Source organism: Ranitomeya imitator, chromosome 6, assembly GCF_032444005.1.
Source record: "Ranitomeya imitator isolate aRanImi1 chromosome 6, aRanImi1.pri, whole genome shotgun sequence".
Classification (NCBI taxonomy): Eukaryota; Metazoa; Chordata; class Amphibia; order Anura; family Dendrobatidae; genus Ranitomeya; species Ranitomeya imitator.
The window spans coordinates 383,054,958-383,078,470 of record NC_091287.1 but is presented as its reverse complement, the minus strand read 5'-3'; the positions used below and the strand labels follow the sequence as shown (position 1 = coordinate 383,078,470).

The window sequence follows — 23,513 nt, the reverse complement described above, 5'->3', positions numbered from 1 at the left end:
TAATCTTTTAAGGCAACGTAATTATTAAAAGACAGGAGCAGACTATAGTCTATACGTGTGAAGTGGAAAAGCAAACAACTTGTAGGTATTAGGTTAAGTCAGGAGCCATCTTTCACATTAGTAATCCATCTGGGTCTAAGTCCTTGTATCTATAAAAGTAATAGCACATAACAGTTTTGGCTGAGTTCCTTCATTGGATTCCGATTTAGAAGAGTCTGGAGGAATATGATCTTTTATCATAAAATGTCTGACGGTGCATGCATCAGAAGGGCTTACCGGATAAAGATGTAATCTCACACTGACAACGCAGGATATTCCATTGACTTTCCATTAATTCTTCTTGCTTCTTTCTACAGATCTCCTACAAGGCAGTCAGCTCCTTTGACCCAGAAATAGATTTATCCAATCAAAGTGGGCGGATTATAAAGCAAGGAAATGAAACGCACTACCTGTTCTTTGGACTATATCCGGGCACAACATACTCTTTCACAATAAGAGCCAGCACGGCCAAGGGCTTCGGCCCCCCTATTACCAGTCAGTTTACAACCAAGATCTCAGGTATTACTTTGAATGATGGGAATGGTCTGATTTATAATCTTAAATCTCTACTCGTACATTATTATCTGGCTTCTCAAGAAAATCTTGACTGGTGATAATCACTTTGACAATAATGTGATGTTGAAGGTTTGTAGCTGGCAGATAAGACTTCAGAAGAGAATACATGACAAATATCTACAAAGTCAAGGCTTAATGTTCAGTGAGGCACCCGAGCGTCTCCGGGTAATACCAGCTGTGCCAATAAGCAAGATATATTATAGTAAAGCTTTATTTCACACTGGGCTAATATACAGATGTGTATCATAGACTTGGGATGTGCCTATAAACTTACCTTTTTGAATGCACGTTCTTATATAAAACCTGGCCAATTTCTCACAAAACATTGACTCAGACTTATTAAGGTTGGCTTAAAAAAGGCCTCCTAAAACTAAAGATGAGTTTGGCAAATTTTTAGCCTGTCACTGAAGCAATTTGGTACATGTTAGGCTACGTTCACACTAGCGTTGCGCCGCCCTGCGTCGGCGACGCAACGCGCGACGCACGAAAAAACGCGCACAAACGCACGCAAAAACGCGCGCGTTTTGCGACGCGTGCGTCGTTTTTTGACGAGAATCGGACGCACAGAAAATGCAACTTGTTGCATTTTCTTGCGTCCGACGCTAGCGTCGTAAACGACGCAAGTGTCAAAAAACGCCACCCAAAAAACGCACGCGTCCCCTATGTTAAACATAGGGGCGCGTCGCCGCTGCGTCGCCGGCGCAACAGCGACGCACATTGGCGGAACGCCAATGTGAACGTAGCCTAAAGAGTCTTTTCACTTCCTTACACTATTTCTTGGGTGACTTACTTTGAGTCTTTGAATTGATATGCAAATAGCTATGGTAGACCTAATGCCTCAGTCACTCCACCTCTATTCTCCACTCAGCACCGCCTCTTCCTGTTCATCTGACAGCCTCTATGCTGTGTGTCTTCAGACAAAGGAGCCTCAGTCAAGCAGGAAGAGGTGAATCTGGGCAGGGGGGAATAGAGACGGAGTGACAGAGGCTTCAGATTTACAGCTCATTTTCATATCAATTCTAGTGCTGATTACCCAGTAATGGAGGAACAGACTGACCATGTAAAGGTATTGATGGACTTGTCTTTGAAAATGCATTTAAATAGTTTGGGAGGTGAAATACTCATGACAGATTCTCTTTAAAAAAAAAGTATATTGTGCGAAAAAAAACCTAGTGCAAGCTAATAAAAAGCCACTCTCTATTTTTCAGGCACTTTTTAAAAGTTACAAAGGTCATTAAATCCAATGTTAATTTCATAGCCATTCAAAGAATACACTAGTATGTGTACAACCAGAGCTGCCGAAGGGTTTAATAAAGTATCTAGCAAGACTAAAAAAGTGTCTATAATAGATAGAGCGCACATCATTTGCACCAATTTTTTTAGAACAAGTGAAACATTTGTCACATGGGGCTTAGTGCATCTGTACCATTATCTAATGCAGTTTTTGAGGTCCATTTTTGCAATTTTGTTGTTATCATTCCAAAGTATAAAAAGCCAACAATTTCTATGATTTGCATAATTGACAAATAGGCTACAGATATGCCTGCTTCATTACTGTACGCTTCCCAACTGCTATTGATGTGAATGGTCATAGGTCAGTACCATCATATTCAATTTTCATTGTGACTTCCCTAAGACCCCATATAATTGTACTTTTATCCTTTTATTAGCTGCTGCTATGTATAATACTGTACTGTAGACTGTGTAATCCAAAAAGCATAAAATACTGATTTTGGGTCAACTTTTTGGACACAGGTATTCAATAATAGATATTAAATGAGATTTGTGTGAGGTTTTATCTGATCGTTCTGTCTAATATACAGCTCTGGCAAAAATTAAGAGACCACTGCAAAATGTTCAGTTTGTCTGATTTTTCTCTTTATATGTATGTTTTTGAGTAAAATGTAAATTGTTCTTTTATTCTATAAACTTCTGACAACATGTCTCCAAATTTCCAAGCAATAAATTTTCTATTTTTTTTCTGACAAAGAAAAATGGTCAAAATAAAAAAAACAACAACATTGCTTTCAGACCTCAAATAATGCAAAGAAAACAAGTTCATACTCATTTAGAATCAACACTACTAATGTTTTAACTTAGGAAGAGTTCAGAAATCAATATTTTGTGGAATAACCATGATTTTTAATCACAGCTTTCATGCGTCTTGGCATGCATTCCACCAGTCTTTCACACTGCTTCTGGCACAAAAATGTAAGCAGTTCTTCTTTGTTTGATGGCTTGTGACTATCCATCTTCCTCTTGATTACATTCCAGAGGTTTTCAATGGGGTTCAGGTCTGGAGATTGGGCTGGCCATGACAGGGTTTTCATGTGGTGGTCTCTTAATTTTTGCCAGAGCTGTATAGTACTGATTACATTTTTGGTGGCATTATGACTATTTACCTATGTACTTTGATTTGCACAGGGACAATATATGTAGGTACAGGAAAGTCATTTTCACCCAATCTCCGTTTTTGTTTCCCAGCACCCTCTATGCCAGCCTATGATCTGGAAACACCTGTGAATCAGACAGATAGCACACTGACAGTCCTGCTAAAGCCGGCGCAGAGCAGAGGCGCGCCAATCAGGTAAAAGAAAGAAAATAAAAAGATCTTCTTAAAAAAAATGTAATTGATTAATTTCTTGAATATGTTTCTAGGGATTACTTTCCGCTCAGTGTACACTGTGTAAATCCGTGTCTGCATTAAGACTAATTAAATTAAATAACAGTAGAAAGGAAGGCACTTTGATGAGTATTGTTTAAATCATTTGATCCAGATGCAAGTGGCTGATTCTTTGAAGATGGAGAACAAAGTGGCAGCTCCGGTGTGTGGGTGGCTTATTCGCTCCAGCAATGTAATCGCTTGCTGCTATCAGCAAAATCCAGGGTTACGGCAGATTTTTCATCTGGATTGTTTTACACTAAGTAACTTTCAATATTTACCTATGTAAAGACTTTGCCCAGGTTAATTGCACCCCAGTGTCACAGTGTCACAATAAAGCAGCAGGTTGTCTTTTTTTTAATGAAAGCCCCTGCTTTATGGCCACTTCTTGGGTAGCCACTTAGGACAGAGAATAGACACTTGTATTTTAGAGTTAAGGTACTGTCACACTAGACGATATCGCTAGCGATCCGTGACGTTGCAGCGTCCTCGCTAGCGATATCGTCCAGTGTGACAGGCAGCAGCGATCAGGCCCCTGCTGGGAGATCGCTGGTCGGGGAAGAAAGTCCAGAACTTTATTTCGTCGCTGGACTCCCCGTAGACATCGCTGAATCGGCGTGTGTGACACCGATTCAGCGATGTCTTCACTGGTAACCAGGGTAAACATCGGGTAACTAAGCGCAGGGCCGCGCTTAGTAACCCGATGTTTACCCTGGTTACCAGCGTAAAAAAACAAACAGTACATACTTACATTCAGCTGTCTGTCCCTTGCCGTCTGGTTCCTGCACTGACTGCTGGCCGTAAAGTGAAAGCAGAGCACAGCCACAGCGGTGAGTCACCGCTGTGTGACTCACCGCTGTGCTGTGCTTTCACTTTCACTTTACAGCCAGCAGTCAGTGCAGGAACCAGACGGCAAGGGACAGACAGCTGAATGTAAGTATGTACTGTTTGTTTTTTTACGCTGGTAACCAGGGTAAACATCGGGTTACTAAGCGCGGCCCTGCGCTTAGTTACCCGATGTTTACCCTGGTTACCGGGGACCTCGGGATCGTTGGTCGCTGGAGAGCTGTCTGTGTGACAGCTCTCCAGCGACCAAACAGCGACGCTGCAGCGATCCGGATCGTTGTCGGTATCGCTGCAGCGTCGCTAAGTGTGACGGTACCTTAAGGTGTGTTAAAAAGCTTGACTCTACAGACTCCATAAATGTAGGGTTTTTGCTGCATCTGCATGAAACAAGTGCTTTGTGATTCCTAAGTTGTATATGAGATTCCCAGAGACTCGTAGAATTTATCACCATGTTGGGCTTTGGTTGCAAAGGACACTGAAGTAAAACAAGCTTGCTGAATAAAGTCTTCTTAAAAGATTACTATTATTTCATGGTGATGCTCATTAGTTGGACTGGAACTGTACGTTTAGCGGGCGGCTGCCACAGACACTGGCAGGAGTCAAGTGTCAGAGCGGGTATGCACCCACCCCGACACCAACACTGTGTATGCACCACTGGGCTCGTCCAGTGTCAGAGCACGCATGGCAGAACAAGGATTTGAGTTTAGCTTTGGCAAGTGAGCATTGTCATTGAAACTAAGGAACAATACTGGATCTGCAATTCATAGGGTTTAACTGGGCTCTTGGCCATACCACAGGTGCGTTAATGCGCTCATATTTGCATGTGAAATAAAAGTTTTATCTGCAACTACAACATTAAAATGTATATTGCTGGTATATGTATTGCTGGTATACTTATAGGGGCTAAGTCCAGTATATAATGGTTTAAGTGGCGGGATTTTCATTTTTAGTCTGACAGACTTCCTTAAAGCTATGATTTGACCAGTGTTCAGACTTTTCTTCTGGGGTTTCTGCACCTTTATATGGCAAGAATAGCACAGGATAAAAAACGTTTATTTTTGTGTAATCAGCAAAAACTCGTATGCAACCCAGATGAATCCAATTTCAAAGATGACCTGTCACCAAATGTTTCATATTGAATTAAATACAATAAGTGATAGGTGCTGCAGATCTCATTCAAATGTTATTTTCCCTCTCAGTTGCCGAGATTTTAGTTGTATTTACTCTGTGAGAGCAGGTCAGGCTGTCCAGAACATGCAGGTTAAATCTGAGTGAGACTTAATAACAGCTCTGATCTCCCTGCAGAACCATTATAAGTTGAACACAGCAAACTTAAAGGGAGGGTGCCGTGATTTTAGTTTTTGTATTAATAATTATTGATAATATAATCAATTATTTTTAATACAAAAGTAAATGTACTACTTTCATACTTTTTTATTTATTCATTTTTACTTTTACCACTGGAGGCCGCCATTTTCATTAGTGTGGGTGTAAGTGTCTGGGCACGACACTTGCACTCCTCACTTACGGCAGCCATGGGCATAGAAGCCAATGGTCGGACCCGACCGCATCTCTTTCATTGAGGCTGCTTCTCCTGCCTCTCAGCTGTGACTTGGGCACGCCCACTGAGCTGCAACGTCACAGCTGTGAGAGGAGATCGCGGCCATTTTGTTTTTTATTTTCCTCTGTCATCGCACACACAGCTCAGTGTGTGCGATCATAGCAGGAGCTGCCAGGGAGAATCTGCTGCTGGGAAGCGAGGGTCGGGGTGAGTATCTGCAGCCAGGAGCTGTGATTGCAGCCTGTACTTGGTATTACAGCACAGGCTGCAATCACTGCTCACTGCCGACCTGTTCTGAGCAGGGAGATCGTCACACTGCTCTGCCCTGAACATGATTCAGCACTTCCTGGGAGAGGACTGAAGGTAAGTACAGAGTTTTTATTTTCTTATGCATCTACCACTGTTACCTGTCCCTATATACCACTGCTACCTGCTCCTATATACCACTGCTACCTGCCCCTATATACCACTGCTACCTGCCCCTATATACCACTGCTACCTGCCCCTATATACCACTGCTACCTGCTCCTATATACCACTGCTACCTGCCCCTATATACCACTGCTACCTGCCCCTATATACCACTGCTACCTGCCCCTATATACCACTGCTACCTGCCCCTATATACCACTGCTACCTGCCCCTATATACCACTGCTACCTGCCTCTATATACCACTGCTACCTGCCCCTATATACCACTGCTACCTGCTCCTATATACCACTGCTACCTGCCCCTATATACCACTGCTACCTGCTCCTATATACCACTGCTACCTGCCCCTATATACCACTGCTACCTGCCCCTATATACCACTGCTACCTGCCCCTATATACCACTGCTACCTGCTCCTATATACCACTGCTACCTGCCCCTATATACCACTGCTACCTGCCCCTATATACCACTGCTGCCTGCCCCTATATACCACTTCTACCTGCCCCTATATACCACTGCTACCTGCCCATATATACCACTGCTACCTGCCCCTATATACCACTGCTACCTGCCCCTATATACCACTGCTACCTGCTCCTATATACCACTGCTACCTGCCCCTATATACCACTGCTACCTACTCCTATATACCACTGCTACCTGCCCCTATATACCACTGCTACCTGCCCCTATATACCACTGCTACCTGCCTCTATATACCATCTACCACTGCTGCCTGCCTCTATATGCCATCTACCACTGCTGCCTGCCTCTATATACCATCTACCACTGCTACCTCTGTCCTGTGTAGCTAATCTAGTCCTGTGTAGCTAATCCTGTCCTGTGTACAGTATCACACAAGATAGGATTAGATACACGGCACAGCACAGTATCACACAGGACACGATTAGATACACAGCTCAGCAGTCAGTATCTAATCCTCTCCTATGCACTCCTCTCCCCCTTGCGTGTCTTTCCCCATTGTGGTTTATTATTTTTGTTGTGGGAGATGAGGGAGTCGAGGATTATGCGTTCGGTATGGTTTAAAAAAGATTAATAAAGGACTTTATTCTGGCCGAGTATTTACAATACATGTGAGATCTATGTGGCGGCATTATGGGTGATCTATATGGCGGTATTATGTGAGAAGCATATGGTGGTATGTGAGAACACTGGCGGTATTATGTGTGATCTATATGGCGGTATGTGAGAACACTGGCGGTATTATGTGTGATCTATTTGGCGGTATGTGAGAACACTGGCGGTATTATGTGTGATCTATATGGTGGTATTATGTGAGAACTGTATGACAGTATTGTGTGATCTATTTGATAGTATTGTGTGTGATCTATATGGCGGTATTATGTGAGAACACTATGGCAGTATTATCTTCAGAAAGGGGACCCATTCTATGGTGGTTCTGGCTGAGCACCTGCACGCGGGTCTGGGGTAATAGAGGGTAAAGCATGACCTCCAGTTAGGTGTAGTCAGGGGAAGGCTGGTGAGGCAGCTGAAGAGAGGAGTCTCATTTTTATCGTTACTATATGGCTACATTTCCTTCCCAGCGTCACCCCAGACTGCGCCTGTCGCCTCGCTTTCACACATCGCCAGGACAGGATGGGGAAGACAGGATCTGAGGAGGGGAATGGGGTCTGTATGCAAAGTCTGGATCAGAACAGGCCATCAATCCGCAGAAATGTTTCCTGGATTTCTGTGGAGCAGACGGTCCATCCATGTGTATAAAAGACAGCGCTCTATGTACAATCCCTGGCTGCTCCGCATACCGAACAGGGGGCCCCCATAGACCAGCACACTGCTCTCCTGAAATACTCTGTGCTGCTGTCACCCTGCTCCCTCCACCACATATCTCCCAGAATCCTTGCTGCCTGCCATCCTCGGTGTCTGTCTACTTGTCAGTATAAGGCTGCCTTCACACTATCAGTATTTGGTCAGTATTTTATCTCAGTATTTGTAAGCCAAAACCAGGAGCGGGTGATATATACAGAAGTGGTGCATATGTTTCTATTATACTTTTCCTCTAATTGTTCCACTCCTGGTTTTGGCTTACAAATACTGATGTAAAATACTGACCATACTCTGCAGTCACCAACAAAATGGCTGCTCACTGGGTTCCTGAATATCATCCTCTCTAATCCCTTAGCAAACACCCAGAAGGAGAGGAGAGGAGACATCACACACGTCAGCAGACTCCGCCCATAATTACTGCAGTGCTGTAATGTGAGCTATTTGTACACTAGGTTTTTCTGAAATTTCAGCAGCTGCTCCCCCTAGTGTTTAATAGTGGAAATTCCAAAACTTTTCAAATTATTTTTCATATTTTACTAAATTATAAACAAATGATAATATTTTTTAAGAAAATGTAATCATTAGTTCTTTACATTTTTACAATTTCTGAAAAAAATTTTTTTTTGATGGCACCTTCCCTTTAAGTGTAATGTCTGTCAAAGGTAGTGTGGATGGAGGGGCAGTACAGCAGACAGTGCTATGAAAGGAGAGATGATAGAAAGGTTTGTAATGTGACACAGCTAAACTCAGCTGCACTGCCCATCTCCCCACACTGACTCATGCAGGAGATCAGAGTTGTATCATTACATCTCACACACTGAGACACCTGCTCTAAGCTATGGTGGGGGCATGTTCTTCTCTACTTTGAGCTTTGCTGCCTGCCTTTGATTGGCCATCATCATTCAGTGGGAAAAAGTACACACCTGGAAAAAAAAGAAATACCTGATAACACCCACTTGGACTCTTTAAAAATGTACTCATAAGAGACTAAATACTTTGATTGCTAACATCTCTGCAACAGAGAGGAGGAATTAAAAAAAAAATTCATTCGGCACTTCAACCACTATTTCATCCTATGTACAGTTCAACATGAAAAATTTGGCGAAAGGTCCTCTTTCAGCCACCAAAGGTCCATCTGGCACCAATGGATAAGGCTTCCATTATACATCTTAGCCTGTGAAACGTTTTGTACATAACTTAATAGAATTGCAAAATATCTAAATGTTAATTAGTTCCATCTATAACATTTGTGCATACAGTATATGTGTACTTGAAGAGGGGGAAGTGTAATCAATGTGAAGACCCCAGAGGAGTATAGAGGGGATATAAGTTAGGGTTTAGAAACATCTGGAGAATAGCTCGAGGTGACTAGGTACAATCGTTGATGGTTCTTTCTTTATACGGTTGACTTTTAAACAGTATAAAAATGGTCATTGTTCATACAAAGGCCCCATTGTTATGTATATATTAGATGGTGGCCCGGTTCTAACGCATCGGGTATTCTTGTAGTTTGTCTACAAAGTTTTTAGAATAATGCAATTTACACACAGGATTCGGCCGGCCGCGAGCAATTAGCGAAGCGTGGTTCAAATTGCCACATAGTGTATTGCCCAGCCACGTAGTATATTGCCCAGCCACGTAGTTTATTGCACAGCCCCGTAGTATGTAGTACAGCCCACGTAGTATATTGCCCAGCCACGTAATATATTGCTCAGCCACGTAGTATATTGCTCAACCACGTAGTATATTGCCCAGCCACGTAGTATATAGCACATATACGTAGTATATAGCACAGATACGTAGTATATTGCCCAGCCACATAATATATTGCACAGTCATGTAGTATATTGCCCAGCCATGTGGTGTATAGCACAGAGATGTAATATATAACACTACCCATGCAGTATATAACCCAGGCCACGTAGTATAGAGCACAGCAATGTAGTATATTGCCCAGCCACGTAATATATTGCACAGCCCACATAGTATATAGCACAGCCCGTGTAGTATATAGCACAGAGATGTAGTATATACCACAGCCCACGTAGTATATAGCACAGAGATGTAGTATATAACACAGCCATGCAGTATCTAACACAGCCCACGTAGTATATAACTCAGCCCATGCAGTATCTAACACAGCCCACACAGTATATAGCAATGTGGGCACCATATCCCTGTTAAAAAAAGAATAAAAATTCAGAATAGTTATATACTCACCTTCCGTCGGCCCCCCAGATCCTGCCGAGGCGTTTACCGTAGCTTCTCGCGACGCTGCGGTCCCAAGAGTGCATTGCGGTCTCGCGAGATGATGACGTAGCGGTTTCGTGAGACCGCAATGCATGGACCGGTCACCGGAGCGTCGCAAGGAGCGGGTAAGGCCCCAGCTGGATCCGGGGGGCCAACGGAGGGTGAGTATATAATGATTTTTTATTTTTTTAATTATTTTTAACATTAGATCTTTTTACTATTGATGCTGCATAGGCAGCATCAATAGTAAAAAGTTGGTCACACAAGGTTAATAGCAGCGTTAACGGAGTGCGTTACCCGCGGCATAACGCGGTCCGTTAACGCTGCCATTAACCCTGTGTGTGCATTGACTGGAGGGGATTATGGAACAGGCACTGACTGCGGGGCGTAAGGAGCGGCCATTTTGCCGCCGGACTGTGCCCATCGCTAATTGGTCGTGGCCGTTTTGCCGCGACCAATCAGCGACTTGGGATTTCCGTGACAGACAGACAGAAGGACAGACAGAAAGATGGAAGTGACCCTTAGACAATTATATAGTAGACTAGATGGTGGCCCGATTCTAGCGCATCAGGTATTCTAGAATATGCATGTCCACATAGTATATTGCAGAGCCCATGTAGTATATTGCCCAGCCACGTAGTATTTTGCCCAGCCACGTAGTATATTGCCCAGCCACGTAGTATATTGCCCAGCCATGTAGTATATTGCCCAATCACATAGTATATTGCCCAGCCACATAGTATATTGCACAGCCCACGTATATTGCCCAGCCGCGTAGTATATTGCCCAGCCTCGTAGTATATTTCCCAGTCACGTAGTATATTGCCCAGCCACGTAGTATATTGCACAGCACGCGTAGTTTATTGCCAACCACGTAGTGTATTGCCCAGTCACGTAGTATATTGCCCAGCCACGTAGTATATTGCCCAGCCACGTAGTATATTGCCCAGTCACGTAGTATATTGCACAGCCCACGTATATTGCCCAGCCACGTAGTATATTGCCCAGCCTCGTAGTATATTGCCCAGTCACGTAGTATATTGCCCAGCCACGTAGTATATTGCACAGCCCGCGTAGTTTATTGCCAACCACGTAGTGTATTGCCCAGTCACGTAGTATATTGCCCAGTTGCGTAGTATATTGCCCAGTGACGTAGTATATTGCCCAGTGACGTAGTATATTGCCCAGTGACGTAGTATATTGCCCAGTGACGCAGTATATTTCCCATTGACGTAGTATATTGCCCAGTCACGTAGTATATTGCCCAGTCACGTAGTATATTGCCCAGTCACGTAGTATACAGCACAGAGCCACGTAGTATATTGCACAGCGATGTAGTATACAGCACAGAGCCACATAGTATACAGCACAGAGCCACGTAGTATACAGCACAGAGCCACGTAGTATATTGCCCAGCCACGTAGTATATTGGCCAGTCACATAGTATATTGCCCAGCTACGTAGTATATTGCCCAGCCACATATGTCACAGGTTAAAAAATAAAAAATAAACATATACTCACCTTCTGAGAGCCCCTTGTAGTTTGGTCACATGGCCATGACGTCATGGCAGGTCCTTCTCGCGCAGGGCCTGTGATGACGTCGCAGTCACAAGAACGTGAAGTCATGACAGGTCCTTCTTGCCCAGTCGCGTAGTATATTGCCCAGTGACGTAGTATATTGCCCAGTGACGTAGTATATTTCCCAGTGATGTAGTATATTGCGCAGTGACGTAGTATATTCCCCAGTCATGTAGTATATTGCCCAGTCACGTAGTATATTGCCCTGTCACGTAGTATATTGCCCAGTCACGTAGTATACAGCACAGAGCCACGTAGTATATTGCACAGCGACGTAGTATACAGCACAGAGCCACATAGTATACAGCACAGAGCCACGTAGTATATTGCCCAGCCACGTAGTATATTGGCCAGTCACGTAGTATATTGCCCAGCTACGTAGTATATTGCCCAGCCACGTATGTAACAGGTTAAAAAATAAAAAAATAAACATACACGCACCTTCTGAGGACCCCTTGTAGTTCGGTCACATGACCGTGACGTCATGGCAGGTCCTTCTCGCGCAGAGCCTGTGATGACGTCGCGGTCACATGACCGCAACGTCCTCACAGGCCCTGCACGCCTGCCCGAGAAGGACCTGCCATGACCTCACGGTCATGTGACCGCGACATCATCACAGCGCGCCTGCGTGAGAAAGACCTGTGATGACGTCGCAGTCACATGACCGTGACGTCACGGCAGGTCCTTCTCGCGCAGGGCCTGTGATGACGTCGCGGTCACATGACCGTGACGTAATGGCAGGTCCTTCTCCCATACTATCATTGGCAACGGAACCTGCCGCTTGCATGGAGCGGTCACCGGAGCGTTGCGAAAGGTGAGTATATAATGATTTTTTTTTTATTATTATTATTAACATTAGATGTTTTCACTATTGACGCTGCATAGGCAGCATCAATAGTAAAAACTTGGTCACACAGGGTTAATAGCAGCGGTAACGGAGTGAGTTACCCGCGGCATAACGCGGTCCGTTACCGCTGGCATTATCCCTGTGTGAGCGGTGACTGCGGGGAGCATGGAGCGGGCGCCGGGCGCTGACTGCAGGGGAGGGACTAATCGGACTGTGGCCGTCGTTAATTGGTCGCGGCAGCTGGCGAGACCAATCAGCGTCTTGGATTCCATGACAGAGGCCGCGACCAATGAATATCCGTGACAGACAGAAGGACACACAGACAGCAAGACGGAAGTGACCCTTAGACAATTATATAGTAGATTGTGGGTACTCATGTGTTAAGCTCCTTGAGTAATGTGCTCATGTGTTGAGCTCCTTGAGTAATGTGCTCATGTATTCTAATCACCTTGCGGCATCGCTTCTTACCCCCAGAAAGGCCTGATGAATAAATTCCTATGTTTATGGATTAACTTCAGAAGCCATACTTTACCTTTATGGTGTGGTTCACATTACGTAAGATGCGGTCACATTATGTTTTATATTTATGTGCCGTTCAGCACTGTTATGTTATTAAGGTCTGCCTTGTATTGGATTTCAATGATTAGACTGCTTTAATACACAATCCTATATGGTGTGTAAGCAGAATCATTTCTATGCTGTCAGAAATATATTACCATGCTGCAGTCAGATATGATCCAACAAACTCCCAGAAGACTATTTTCCATTATGTGCCTGTATTAAGTCAGTCTTTTTTGCACCTTCAAAATGGGCACAGTCTGAGAAACTCATATATTTTATTTTCCCTTTTATCACACACTATTTAATCAGGTAATATCATCTACTATTGCAAGTTTACTTTGTAATTCAGAATAGGCGCACATTGTGTCTCCTTGTTGTTTCATGGGATCTAGATTAAAGTCTATATCATAAAATTACATTTCCTGTTTCTGTAATGCTAAATCTTTGTCTATTAAATCTTCAATTTCTGTATAATCAAGAATCTAGACAGGAAATCAAACCTTTTCTGGCTGAAGTATCTTTCATAAATTTATTCTGTTTATTTCATGCCTATAAAAAAAATAGATATGCAAACTGAAAATGAGAAAAACAACATTAAATTATATTTTGAAGAAAAATCTTGAAGTGGCCTACCGTAGAACACAAAATATATAAAAAGGATGGCTCTTAGAACTTACTGCCCAAAAATATGAATCATTAAAGTCAACATAGCAGTACCAACTGCATGTATATTTCTAAGGCTTGAAAGTTTAAAGGGGTATTCTCAAGTTCAGAAGGTATCCCCGATCTTCACGATCGATTGGCTCCTATTTCTGGTTTCTTTAATGATCTTGGATTGGGAAAATTCAGAATACTCCTTTAATCTTGTCATACTGGCTAACGGCAAATTCAGGAAGGATCTTAAAGCAAACCTGTCAGAAGGATTTTGCTAAATAATCTACAGGCATTGTCATGTTGCTGCTGTTATACTGATTAAAATGATACCTGTGGTAAAGAAATCCATCTTGTGGTTCTTGTGTAATCAGTGTTAAAAGAATTCAGCTAATGATATGCCATTGCTCCAGGGTGGGACTGTAGCCAGAGTCTTATCTTGGTGCTATAGGCCAGAGTAACCAAGGTAAGACCTGCCCACAGGCCGCATCGAAACACAAAAAATGTCTCTCTCTGTCTCTATGATGAGGAACATGTTTGTGCTTTGGGGCGACCTGTGGACACGTCTTTCCTTGGTTTCTCTGGCCTAGAGCACCACGGAACACGAGCATCTCATTAGCTGAAAACTTCTAACACTGATGACACAAGAACCACAAGACTGATTTCTTCACCCCAGGTATCATTTTAATCAGTATAATAGCAGCAACCTGACAGTGTCTGTAGTTTACATTGCAAAATCCTGCTGACAGGATCACTTTGAGAGCTTACTACATACTGGTTACACATTGATAAGAATTGTAAAATGGTATGCCGTAATCTCTTTAGCTCCCTCCAGTGGTGCCTGCAGGAAGCCTATATGCTAGATTATAAATAATCGTTTCTGCAACAGATATGGTGCTTAGGGGATGAAATTCATCACCACAGAACTTTGTAGTTATTTAACTTGCAAAATTTGAGACAAATGTCTTTTTAAAGAGTTTCCCATCACCTGCATAATCATAGAGTTAAAAGATTTATCTAGAATAGAAAAAGTAATGACCATTGCTATAGCAATTGAATTTAAAAACACTTTCTAGTAAATGAAATCTTTCACAGTTGCATGGATTGCCCAAATTTAACAGTGGTCACATGGTCCCAGAAACTGTAGTTATGTTGTAAACTGTGTTGTGCCACCACAGTCCCACATGACAGTGAGCTGCACTTTCCTCTTATGAGTCGTGTCTGAAAGGATCTGACACTCATATTTAAAAAATACCTAATTGATTACACTACGTTTTCCTATTGGTTGATCCCTGAAGATATCACACAGTGTCATTTCATATGGAAATTAATGTACCACAACCTTGAATCCTGATGTAGGTCGATCTTAATAAATGCTCACACTTAACTATGAGCAATACATTAGAGACTTTGGGCAGGCAGGGAAAGATCATAGGAAGAAAAAGAGAATGATAGTATTTTAGTGTGTGCGGAAACTCTACTGCCTCGATTTATCAAGACAAGTCATGACAAATGTGCTGACGTAAGATACACCATATTCATTAGTAGGCAAACATCTCTTAATGAATAAAACACATCTTTTCGTTGTCGTTTTTCTTCACAAGAAAAACCCTGACTGTCTTACATTTCTGTCATAATTTTTGCCACTTTTGTGGAATAATTTATGATAAATTTGTTGGGCGCTCTCATCTATGCCCACTCCCAGTTTTCCAGCTTTGAAAAAGTGGACTGAGCTGGACTGGACTGGTGTATGAAGGCCAGAAGTCGCAACATTTTTCTGCAACTATAAGGACATTTATAGTCATTTACTTCCAGAAAGCTGGTGTAAACTGCTTGATAAACTGGTCACCATCTGCCTTCCTAGACCAGGAATACGATGGACAATGAAGTAAGAGGTTTACATATTTTTTAAAAGTTTTCTTATCTGCCATCAGACAACCCCCTTACAATCTTGCTTTCTGCCTCTGTGAGTGTGGAGAGCTAAAACATTACTCGTGTTTTATATTGACTTCAGTAAAAACAGATCAGTGAGCTGACTTTATAACTGGCTTACAACTGGTTACCAACGTTGCACAATAGTCGCAAAAGCACAAGAACTATCTGATGATCTTTGAAGGTACTGAGACTGCTGATGTCGTATCCTTTAGCCCTCTGACCACTGCCGCCAGTCTCTAGCCTCAGTAATAATGCTCCTTAAGAGCAAAGTTACATGGTTACTAATAAGACACAAGAAGAACATTTGTTACTTATTACAGCAGTAACATTAATGGCACTATTGTGTTTCCTGCAGGACTAAGCTGACATCATATCATTGGTTTTTGGCACCAAGTCTACTTGTAGAATGCATATTTATGTAGTCAGCCATTTAACCATTATATATGCAAGTAAAACTTTTTTTTAGCTAATATCTAATAGCTTAATGCTTCTACTATTCCAACTGAGTTTTTTTTCTAGCACATTGGTTAAGTCCAAAATCCTCTGATTAAGAAAAGAATATTTACTGTTTGATTCCAGATATCAGTGTGATGCTTAGTCATTTTTTATGGACATGCCATGAGTCGGGATAGTTAAGGAGTCTGCAGTCAATAGCCAGGAGGATGGAAGAGATGGAAGAGACAAAGTCATAGTCAGATAACGGTCCGAGGTCAGAACACCAGGAAGATAGCTGATCAGAGCAAAAGGGTTAGTACAAACAGGTAGACAACAGGAAAGTCCAGGGTCCAGCAATAAAGTATCTGAAAGTCAGAGTGCTGAGAACAAGGCACAGAGGAACAAGCCACACAGAGCTGAAAGCTATGATTGGCAGTTATCTGGGGCAGACAGCTCAGATAAATAGCTAAGTAATCACTGGAGCAGAGAAAAACCTGAAGGGAGCTCAGCACCTCCCAGAATGCTCAGTACGCCCCTGCAACAGACTGGACGATTAGGCTGTCAATCACTGCACAGACAGCTGAGCACGCCCCTGCACCAGGCTGGATGATTCAGCTGTCAATCACTGCACAGACAGCTCAGCAAGTCCCTGCACCAGTTTGGACGATTGGGCTGTCAATCACTACACAGATAGCTCAGCACGCCCCTGCACCAAGCTGGACGATTGAGCTGTCAATCACTGCACAGACATCTCAGCACGCCCCTGCACCAGGCTGGATGATTGAGCTGTCAATCACTGCACAGACAGCTCAGCACTCCCCTGCACCAGGTTGGACGATTGGGCTGTCAATCACTGTACAGACAGCTCAGCACACCCCTGCACCAGATTGGACGATTGAGCTGTCAATCACTACACAGACAGCTCAGCACGTCCCTGCACCAGGCTGGATGATTGAGCTGTCAATCACTGCATCCTAAGCCATACTGATGGGTGGAATTGTTACATCAGTATAATTAACATAGCTTCCTAAAATCTTAGGCTATGTGCTTGCGATCATGAAATAGCAGTGTTTTGGATGCAGTGGATTTTCTCTGCGTCCAAAACGCTACTTTCTAATCACTTCTTCGCTGCAGATAATGGACATGCTGCGGCTCATAAACCCGCACCGTGGGGGAGTTTACTCAGCATCAAATTTAAGCGCAGTGAGCACAGTATCATCCCAGACTGGATTTCAATCATATGATTACATATAAGCCCTCGATTATTGTAGCCGGACAACACAGGATCCACCAGTGATAATAGTGATGGACAACTCACATCCTCACCCTCCCTGCACAGAGACCTCTGCGCAGGTCACATAACTTATACTTTTAATTTCAGCTGACTTTGTGGGGGCCCTGTATACTTCTGAATATATTTTAAATATATTTTGTTGACTCTCTGTTAGTCCAGGATGTTTGGTAGTCTGGAATATTCCGAACAGGAAAACTATCCATCAAACCTACAGTGCATTACAGGATTGTTCTACTACTGTCAAAACTTTAATTGAGGTTATACGTTATATATGACATTAACAATTATAGGAATCCGAAGCTGTGAGCCGGTGTAAACATTTTTCCCAGACTCCACTTTGGGAAAATATATCATATATTTGTTCCATATCTATCTTTTTTTAAGCAGATCTTGATGCAGTTTCCATAGTAACCACCACAAGGACGGTGTTGGTGCAGCTTGTTAACTTTGTGTTAGCGTCTTGTTTTATTAAATCACTTTAGGGAAAAAGGATTTACAGGATTTATACCATGTCTGCGGGAGCACAAGAAAACTGTTTAATTCTTTGACATTAAGGCAGCTATTTATTCTGAAATTTGTTCCTGCAGCACCAATACATGAGATGCATTACTGTTACTCTGCAGAACAATGTATTCAATTAGACTTGTACTTTCGGTGATTAAAATATTTCAATTATACCTGATGAAGGGGCAGTAGGACCCTGTAATATGTGACAATCCTCATGTAAAGAAACTGGCTGGGAAGAGAAGTGGAGTATCTGCTCGTAGCGGCCAGGATGGGATTGCACTAGTTAGTAAAGGAAGTTACATCTCGTCTTGTCTCTGCCACTGTCCATACCAGTCAGTGTATAAAATATGCTGGAAACTTCATCTGATCCAATGTAGTAAATGCATTTATTTCATTGTTTAGATATCACAGGTTTTTTTCACGGCACGGTTTTGTTACCAGGGACAATGGGGCTCACATCAAATTTACTCATCTCAGACACACACATGTTCGGGACAGTTTCAGCACTCCTACCAGTATGTTTTGCACTGTGGGAGGAATTCGGAGGACCCCTCGAAACTCACATAATCATGGAGAGAACTTACAAACTCCATGAAGATACCGACCTTGGTCCAAATCGAATCTACGCCCCAGTGCTTTAAGGCAGCAGTGCTGATCATTGAAAGTTCAAAGGTATGTCAGTTTCAATCTATGTTCACATAGCGTTTGACCCTACATTCAGGGCCTCCGTCGGGGCTTATTGCGTAAGAGGTGGTTCCATCCAAGAACACGTATTACTTATATGGCTGATATACTGAGCCAAAGGCCGGGGTCACACCTGTGAGTGCAATGTGAGAAACTCGCGCGAGTCTCTCGCATCAGTACCCGGCACTTGGGACCGTAGTGTGCAGCTGCATGTATTTTTCTGCAGCTGAGCGCTCTGGTCCCGAGTGGCGGAGGCAGTGCTGGGTATTGATGCGAGAGACTCGTGTGAGTTTCTCGCATTGCACTCGCAAGTGTGACCCCGGCCTTAGGCTAGGATCACACAACCGTATTTTCTCTCATTTGAGAGAATTGGACTGATTATGCAAATTACACTCTGATCAAACTGTGATCAAAGTTTGATCAGATTTTGATCATAGTGTGATCTGATCCTTTTGGATGAGGAGAAAATGGAAAAAAAAGTCTGTCTTCTCCATTCTGTCAGTCCATGGAAATCGGATGTCATCGGAGTGCAGTGCAATGTTTTCCACTGACTTTTTGACTTGCATGACCCAGTGTGATCCGAATATCGGACCAAACTGACATGCTGTGTTTTTTTTTTCTCAAATCGGCTCTGTCCAAAGGAAAAATTGGACATGTGCACTGCTCCATAGACTAACTTTGGTCCAAGTTTGGTCAGATGTTTTGTCGGATTGCACTTTGACCGATAATACGGTCATGTGCACGAGTCCTTATAAATCAACTTGACAATTAATCTCAGTATTTTCAAAGAGTGGGAGATAGCCAGAGAATCCCACACACAAACATAGGGAAAACATACAAACTCCCTGCACATGTTGGTCGGAATCAATCCGGTCTGTGCCTGGTTCTTTGCCTATTTATTATTATACTGCTGTGCTATACTCTGCTATTTCCTTTATTTCTCTCAGTTGCTTGTTAGGAAATTATTCTTCCTTGAGATGTGTACTGGATTTCAGCAATTGATCCTGGTTGCTGCTGTAGGTCAGCTTTAGATGGGAAGGAAAAATAAAATCATCGTGAACAAACAGCATTATCCTTTCCTGAGTTTGCCAGGGCTAATGGTAGGATTTGATAGTTACATGAACATTAGTTGAGCAGTTGTGAGAATGGAAGGAGGGATTTATGGAAGCAGTGACCTGTACAGTTCACAAGGCAGGATAAACAGTGTAGAGCCGGCTGTGAACCTCTGAGTACACGTAGGAAATAATAAAGATGGCATTGTAATTCCGATGGTGTAGGAGAACCGAACATCACAGACTAGGCCAAGCAGCATTATTTATTTACACTTACCATCACACATCTCAGCCGCTGTGGCATCAGTCATCAGGTAATGATACGGGAGACCCCATAAAATGCCGACTACCCACTACGTCTGCAGCATGTTGTTTGATGTCAAGTTCCCGCCGCTGCACAGGGGGAATCTCAAATCATGTCTGCTGCGGTCTCCCATTCTTCTCCAGCCACAGTGGAACCTGCTCAGCGGAGACCTCGGCCCAGCATCTGGCTCAAGCTGATACTGTGCGCTTGGTTACTGCTGCTTTTCCAGGCTCTGCCTTTTTAACCGGCACTGATCAGCAGCTAGCAGGCCTTTCAGGGACTAAGTCCTGCTTTTCTCATACTGAGCATGCCCATGGGACGACCTCCCATTGGAAGTTGGGATTCACATGCTCAGGTCCTGTTGCAGCTCCTATTGGATCATCAGGAAGGTCCCGGAGCACTACTACTATAAAAGGTTCCCATTGCCGCTCGGCCATGTGCTAGTGTAAACTTGCTAACGTGTGTGGTTGCATGCCTGTCGACGGATGAAAGCTCCGAATCACTTGCATCCCTAGAGTTGTTGACTGCTCGCGAATGGTGGAAGCTACCTAGCGCCTGACAGTGCTATCCTGCACATCTAGCACACGAATCTGCGTGTGTTAGCAGTGACCGCCAGTCAGTGCCGTGCACTAATAGTGTGCTTTCCTTGCCCAAGTTTGGGTGGTTAGTGGCGTCCGCCAGAGTGGTGCTGCACGCACTCTTGTGCAGTAGATTCTTAGTTCAGTTTAATCTCTGACACCCCAGTAGCGGTGTCGAGCAGAAGAGATCTAGAGGAACTTTTTCCCTGAGTCTTGGGACAGAGTTTAGTGACTCTTTGCTTGCGCTCTTTGTGCGGTACCGCAGCCCTGTGACGCAACAGGGTTCGTTTCCTTCATACCGGGTGAAGCTAGCCCGTGTGTGTATTTACATAATACCACCATATAGTCTGTCATTACCGAGCAGCAGGTGTCTTTTTTGCACGGTGGACCTCGGACTGCGAACGCACGTAATATCCTCTCTAATTATTATTTGGTGCATTCCGCCAGTCCTAACACATGTATTAGTAATATTGACTCTTGCTTATTCTTACATAAAAAAAGTATTAAAGAAACTCGAGACAGAAAATGCACAAAAAATAAAACATGTCCCAGCTCTTTCTCACTCAACCCATTTCCATTTTTTGCGCTAATGTTTCTTTTTTCTCATATTAAAATTGAGAAAAATTAAAAGAAAGCTTTTCTTTGTCTCCCCTACTGCTATCTTTTGCCTGATTGTCAGCCAACTAGCTGCAGCAGGAGTTGCCCTCTCCCTGTCCTGTCTTCAGTAGGAAAAATAATTAAGCTCAACCTCTTCCTCTGTCAAAAATGATATCCTCTTCCTCTCTGAAGAGGAAATTTGCATATTTAATATCCCAGAAGAGCATTGCAGGGCTCTTAAGCCTCCTTACACTGGCATGCCTCTCCACAAGAAGAAAGGATACCCCTTAGGCTGCCGTCACACTAGCAGTATTTGGTCAGTATTTTACATCAGTATTTGTAAGCCAAAACCAGGAGTGGAACAATTAGGCTGGCGTCACACTGGCGTATTGCATCCAATGCGAGAACATCGGATGCGATATGCTAATGACCCTCGGCTCCTGCTCGCAGCAGAGCAGGAGCCGAGTGTCATGCGTCTGTGCTCCGATTCTCTCACACAGGGAGGATCGGAGCACAGTCCATCTCCTCCATTGCTGGGGTCCGCTTATAACGCACATCACTCGGATGATATCCGAGTGGTGTGCGCTGTCTCACTCGCACCCATAGGCTTATATGGGTGCGAGTGAGCCGAGAGTTTTCCTCGGTCCGAGACAATCGCAGGATTGTCTCGGACCGAGGAAAACGGCTGACAAAAAGTCGGCTGGTGAGAGCTGCCCCATAGCTTAACATTGGTCCGAGTGCAATTCGATTTTTTTATCACATTGCACTCGGCCGTTTAAAACGCCAGTGTGACGCCGGCCTTAGAGGAAAAGTATAATAGAAACATATGCACCACTTCTGTATTGATCACCCACTCCTGGTTTTGGCTTGCAAATACTGATGTAAAATACTGACCAAATACTGCGAGTGTGATGGCAGCCTTAAATTGAAAGAGTCTATTACCACTGAAGACTCCTCTAAACAATAGCAAGTACCAGTAAAAAGCATAAGACTTTGATTTTATCATTATGTTCTTTCACATTATTCTGCTGTAAGCCTTGAAATGGGTAGCCCATGTATAACAGGCAGGGCTTTTAGGCTATGTGCCCATGTTGCGGATTTCTGCGAGGATTTTTCTGCTCAGTTTTTGAAAAAAAAAACTGCGTTTTACCTGCGGATTACCCGCGGATTTACAACGGATTTCCAGCATTTTTTGTGCGAATTTCACCTGCGTTTTAATACCTGCGGATTCCTATTGAGGAGCAGGTGTAAAACGCTGCGGAATCCGCACAAAGAATTGACATGCTGCGGAAAATAAACCACAGCATGTGCACTGTGGATTTTGTTTTCCATAGGGTTCCATGGTACTGTAAATCGGATGGAAAACTGCTGCGAATCCAGAACGGCAAATACGCTGCGTATCCGCAGGCTAATCCGCAACGTGTGCACATACCCTTAGGACTCTTATCAGCATGCATGTTTACAGCTCATAACATGAGAATGCAAGTGAGAAAAACAAAAATAAATACCAATTAGGAATGAATGCACTTTAAACTATTTACCAATTACTGTAGGTTAGGGGATGACAAAAGTGAGTACCGCTAAGCATATTTTGTTATGTTCTTTCATTAATGATCTGTGCAGAATAACAGAGGGCATTTCCAGCAGGATGCAGTAATTGCAATGTGGAAAATGTAAGCAAAAATTTATATGGATATCAAAAAAAAAAAATTACCATAAAATAGTACAATGAAAAGAAACTCAAACAATAATGAAGTTTCTATCATCCTGGGAGAATTAAGAACTTCACTGGACTGGAAATATGGAAAACTCTCATTTTGTTTTTCATTGTGTTTTTGTGCGTGTTTATTTTCCATGCATTTTTTTCATGTTTTTGACACTGGATTTTGGATTTTTGTCTCTTTTTGGTGTGTCACACTTTAATTAAAGCTGCTCTGTTTTTGATACTTCCTGTTTTTTTGCTTTGACAAAACGTTATTGACATACTGTATGTAGGTGCGGATTACATGACTTTTGTAAGTCTTTCTTGAGTGGAAATGCACTAAAAATGCATGTTGTTTGTTTTTGCTACCAATTTTCCTCATACAATGTAAGTCTATGAGGAACATCTGCACATAAAACTCAGCATATAATTGACATGGTGCGGATTTGAAACACGCACCACAGGTGAGTTTACGCAGCGTAAATAAGCGCAATGGGTGTGAGATTTCTGTAAAGCCCATCCACTTTACTGGACTTGTAAGACGCTGTGTTTTTGACTGAGCAAAAACACGCAGAGTCAGAATCGCACCAAAAGCTCATCATGGGAACGT

At 43.1% G+C, this 23,513-nt stretch overlaps 1 protein-coding gene across 9 annotated transcripts in view; it reads left to right on the top strand.

Annotated features, from left to right (window-relative positions):
• Positions 1-23,513, top strand: part of PTPRM (protein tyrosine phosphatase receptor type M) — a 1,024,381-nt gene that overhangs the window by 590,279 nt on the left and 410,589 nt on the right. For all 9 annotated transcript variants that reach the window (XM_069731071.1, XM_069731069.1, XM_069731074.1 and 6 more), the window contains exons 10-11: positions 357-558; positions 3,100-3,202. In XM_069731071.1, coding sequence (XP_069587172.1) covers positions 357-558; positions 3,100-3,202 — 305 coding nt within the window. The remainder of the gene's footprint in view (positions 1-356; positions 559-3,099; positions 3,203-23,513) is intronic.